The 4,485-nt window shown below is 38.5% G+C and overlaps 1 protein-coding gene across 1 annotated transcript; it reads left to right on the top strand.

Moving 5' to 3' along the window:
• Positions 1-2,652: 2,652 nt before the first annotated feature.
• LOC141632335 (uncharacterized) lies at positions 2,653-4,085 on the top strand. Its single transcript, XM_074444889.1, has 4 exons — positions 2,653-3,004; positions 3,091-3,384; positions 3,470-3,726; positions 3,768-4,085. Exons 1-4 carry the CDS (start codon positions 2,653-2,655, stop codon positions 4,083-4,085), a joined length of 1,221 nt encoding a protein of 406 aa, XP_074300990.1.
• The last annotated feature ends 400 nt before the right edge of the window (positions 4,086-4,485 follow it).

Raw genomic sequence — 4,485 nt, 5'->3', positions numbered from 1 at the left:
TCGTACAACCCATTGTAGAAATGATTGCACAGACTCCATTTTTCGAACCCATGGTGCGGTATGGTTCGCACCAACTTCTTGAATCGGACCCATGCCTCGTGGAAATTCTCATCTGGCCCTTGTTTAAAGCCCGTGATTTGAGCTCTAATAGCGATCGTCCTTGAAGCAGAGAAGTACTTATTGTAGAACGCCAATGCCAATGTATTCTAATCAGTGATCCCTTGAACGGCTCGGTCCAGATCTCTATACCACTCCCTTGCAGCATCACGAAGGGAGAAGATGAACATAGTCTCCTTGATCTGGTCTTGGGTCACGCCGGTTGGTGGGGGTATGGAAGCAATGAGTGAGTCAATAAAGGTCTCCATATGTTTAGCCGCATCTTCATTTGCAGCTCCCCCAAACCGGTTTCTCTCAACCATAGTGATGTAGGCGGGCTTTGGTTCGAACTTCCGGCATCACCTGGTAGCTCGAACCCCTTATATAAGTTATCGGCTCTCGGCTCAGAATAACTAGCTATACTTGCTTCCTCGGCCATGACTGGAATTTCCGGAGAAGTAACTATCTCGGCTGAAGAAGTGGAAACGGGCGAAGATGGTGGATTATCTTGAACATTCGTTTTCGTGATAGCTTGACAGAGTACTCGGCTCTTCCTCTCGTTTCGGTAGTATCCTTTGTGTTCGTCTCAACTCGCGCAAGGATCTTTCAAGCTCAGGGTTCAACGGTACTAATTCTCCACCCTGTGACCTGCGCATAAGAAGAAACTACAAAAAGAATATAAGAAAAGTTTAAGGAACGGATGTCCCTTAAACTAAGAAAGACTAAAAATAAAAACAACTAAAATTAGGACTATTGCCTCCCAGGCAACGGCGCCAAAATTTGATACCCGTCATTGTGAGTACCAAAGATAAAATTTATAATCTCCTATTAAGACTAACCTAGGCTAGTGGTAACAGTGTCGAACCACAAGGAGGAGCGGTTGTAAAGTTTAGTTGATTTATGTTCGATCGAGGTAACTATTGTGGGGGTTGAATTGAATTGGTCTACAGCTAAGAGTGAACAAAGATAATAAACTAAATAAACGAATTAAACAGATAAAAGAAGGGTACTAGGATGGTCGGTTCTTTATAGCTTGGCAAACAAACTAAGTCGGTCTGAATCAAACACAGGTAAGGCGGGAAATAAAGAGGTCCTCTCGGTCCACTCTTAACAAATAGCATCTTTCGATCTCGCTATAGGTCCCTAATATCACTAATACGACTTTCGTCCGAAAAGTGACTAACGGTCTAAACTATACCTATCTTTCGATCTTAGCACAGTTTAGTCGATTTAATTGATGGTCAAATAACTTTCCCTATCTTTCGATCTAACGGATCGGTCACAAAATAGGTATCTAACTGGTCGCATGCATTCGATTCGTTAAACACAAGATTAAATTCAATTAAAACGAGGAAAACCAACGAGGTCGATCGATCGACCGACAATGTCATCGATCGACCAACACGCGAGATGACCTTATAAAATCTATTGCCGCCTATGCCATAAATCGCCTACATCCTAGCACTATAGAATTAGCTACTCATGATGAAAGTGATAACAACAATAAAACTAATAACGACATTGAATTCATGCTTAAAGTAAATAACAAACAGCGATAATACGATAATTGGCTTTCGGGATACTACCTATCAAATCTATACTAATGATGAAAGTAAAACAATAAACTGGAATTAGGGCAGAAGGAATACCGAGATTTCAGAGGAAAGATTAAGAACAAGAACAGAATTCCAATGCTAAAATGATGTTCCAAACCCTAATTACTCGAATGAATAAAGCTGAAAGTTATTGTATGAAACTTAGATAAAAACTTCGATCCAAACTTCAATGATAAACTGAATGTTTTATGTTACGTTATATAGCAAATAACGTAACATCTTATTTCCTAAACCTAGCATCATGGGCTTGCGCTTTCTCGGTCTTCAAATTCTCGTCTGGAATAGCAATCTGGTCGATCGACTGATAAGGCTGGTCGATCGATCGCTCCTCAAACAAACAAGAGCTTCGGAACCCGAACATTGGTCGATCGACTGAGGGTGATGGTCGATCGACTAATGGAGCTGCTACTTGACTTCTCAAAACATGTGGACTTGTCTTTTGGGCCTTGAATTGCGCACCATGCTCGTTCCTTAAGTAATTCCTTTACGTCATTTGCAATGCAAATTACTCGGGGACAGATTTGGCTTGATTTCCCGTTGAATTCTCCATATTTCTGCAATAATGTACAAAATACGGAAGTAGACGGAAATAGGGAGAAATGTAGCACAAACTACAAGAATGAGCTCTGAAATGCGTGTAAAATGGGATGTAAAACATCATATAAATAACACGCATCAGTTGGGGGAGGTGTTTATTGATCTGTAGAAAACAGTAATTGGGAATGATGAGTTTAGGTGTTTTAGTGGGTTATGGGGAGCCGGGATGTGTTTATTACTTTATTAGGTTGGGACTTGGGTAATGCGTAGGACCGTAGGACTTAGAGTTTTGACTTTGCCTAGAATTTTAATCTATACTTGCTAGTTACTTTTGATTTATTTATTTTTAGTTCGCTAAAAATTGTGATAATTGATTTAGTGTATATTATTTTCAATAGTTGTAATGGGTAAAACTCCTAAAATAATTGAGTTTTTGAAGAGAAAAAATGGCCATACTTCGACAAATCAGACGAATGAACCATCACCAAATACTACCACCACTGAGGATAATGAGACTACTCATGTTGATGAAAGTAGAACTGCAAAAATAATGAGATCGTTGGAACCGGAGACTAATTCTTATCTCGTGGAACGAAATCCTGGAAAACGTAAGCAAATATGTCAATATCCACCCGGAAAACGGAATGAAATAAGGCGAGCTTATATTTTAATGGTCCATATCAACCAGTGTATAAACCAAAAGACTATCCAAAATCTGGCTCAGATTCCCATGGTCGTAGGTTTCAAGCCTCATGGTACGACAAATTTCGATCATGGTTAGAATATTCCCCAGAAAAAGATGCTGCATTTTGCTTCCCGTGTTTTTTGTTTAATACGCCAGATATCAATAGAGCTTTTATTGTCGATGGGTTTAAAAACTGGAAGTATGCCATGGGTAAAGAAGGTGCTTATAATGTTCATGTGGGTACCGTTCCAAATTCACCTCATCAAAATGCTGAGAAACAGCAAGAAGATTTTCTGCATCAAGAAGGACATCTGGCTAATATTTATGCCAAACAAACACCCGTCGATATTGCTAAAAATAGATTGCGACTTACATCTTCTATTAAAGCATTGAGGTGGCTAACTTTGCAAGGATTGGCAATGAGAGGTCGAGATGAGAGTGAAAATTCAAGTAATCGGAGAAATTTTTTGGAACTTCTAAAGCATCGAGCGTCTTTTAATAAGGATTGTTGTGCTAAAAAATGCTCCTCGACCAGCTTTTTACATATCATCAGACATACAAATAGAAATCTTACAAATTTTTAGGGACAAAATAAAGCAGGCAATCAGGGATGAAATTGGTGAACACCCTTTTTGCATTATTGTTGATGAAGCAGGAGATGTGTCTGGAAAACAACAATTGGCTATCATTTTGAGATTTGTTAATAATCTTGGATTAGTGAACGAAAGTTTTTTCAGTATTGTTCATGTTAATGATACATGTGCTTCGACTTTGAAGAAAGAGATATTTAAGGTTTTTTTCTCAATATCACATTGATTTGAAAAATTTACGAGGTCAAGGTTATGATGGTGCAAGTAATATGCATGGAAAATGGAAAGGGTTGCAAGCACTGGTCATTGAACAATGTCCTTATGCATATTTTGTTCATTGTTTTCGCCCATCGCGTACAATTGGCACTTGTAGCAGCAGCAAAGGATGTCGTACCAATTTTCCAATTTTTCTCCAAGTTGTCATTTGTTGTCAGTCATATTCTTTCATCTTATAAGTGCGTTAACGAACTGCGAAAAGCGTATTCAATTGAGATAGATATGTTGATTGAAGATGGAGAACTTGAGACTGGGATTGGTTTGAATCATGCAAGCAATTTGTAAAGGTCGGGTGATACTCGTTGGAGCTATCATTTAAGGTTTATTTCAAGCTTAATGAAAATGTTTCGTGCCACTTGTTCTGTTTTCCATAAGCTAATTGATGAAGGAGATACATCCGCTGAACGTGCACAAGCGACTATTGCACTTGATACAATGACTACTTTTGAATTTATCTTCATTTTGCATCTTATGAAGAAAGTTTTAGAGGTATCTGATTTACTTTCCCAAGCTTTACAACGAAAATCACAAGATATCATAAATTCATTGCACCTTGTTGAGACTACAACGACGCTTTTGCTAAAGTTAAGGGATGATGGATGGGATTGTCTTTTATCTGACGTCATCCTATTTTGTGAAAGGCGTAATATAGAACTCCCCGATATGAATTCTATTTATATATAAA

This window comes from Silene latifolia, chromosome Y (assembly GCF_048544455.1).
Source record: "Silene latifolia isolate original U9 population chromosome Y, ASM4854445v1, whole genome shotgun sequence".
NCBI classification, from domain to species: Eukaryota; Viridiplantae; Streptophyta; class Magnoliopsida; order Caryophyllales; family Caryophyllaceae; genus Silene; species Silene latifolia.
This window is presented reverse-complemented; position numbering and strand designations above follow the sequence as displayed.

Excerpts from the sequence above, each read along its gene's own strand:
- LOC141632335 (XM_074444889.1), top strand. The coding sequence starts at position 2,653 with ATGGGTAAAACTCCTAAAATAATTGAGTTTTTGAAGAGAAAAAATGGC. Across the intron at positions 3,385-3,469 it reads AGATGAGAGTGAAAATTCAA|CTTTTTACATATCATCAGAC; the intron begins GTAATCGGAGAA and ends CTCCTCGACCAG. Across the intron at positions 3,727-3,767 it reads TGAAGAAAGAGATATTTAAG|GTCAAGGTTATGATGGTGCA; the intron begins GTTTTTTTCTCA and ends AAAATTTACGAG.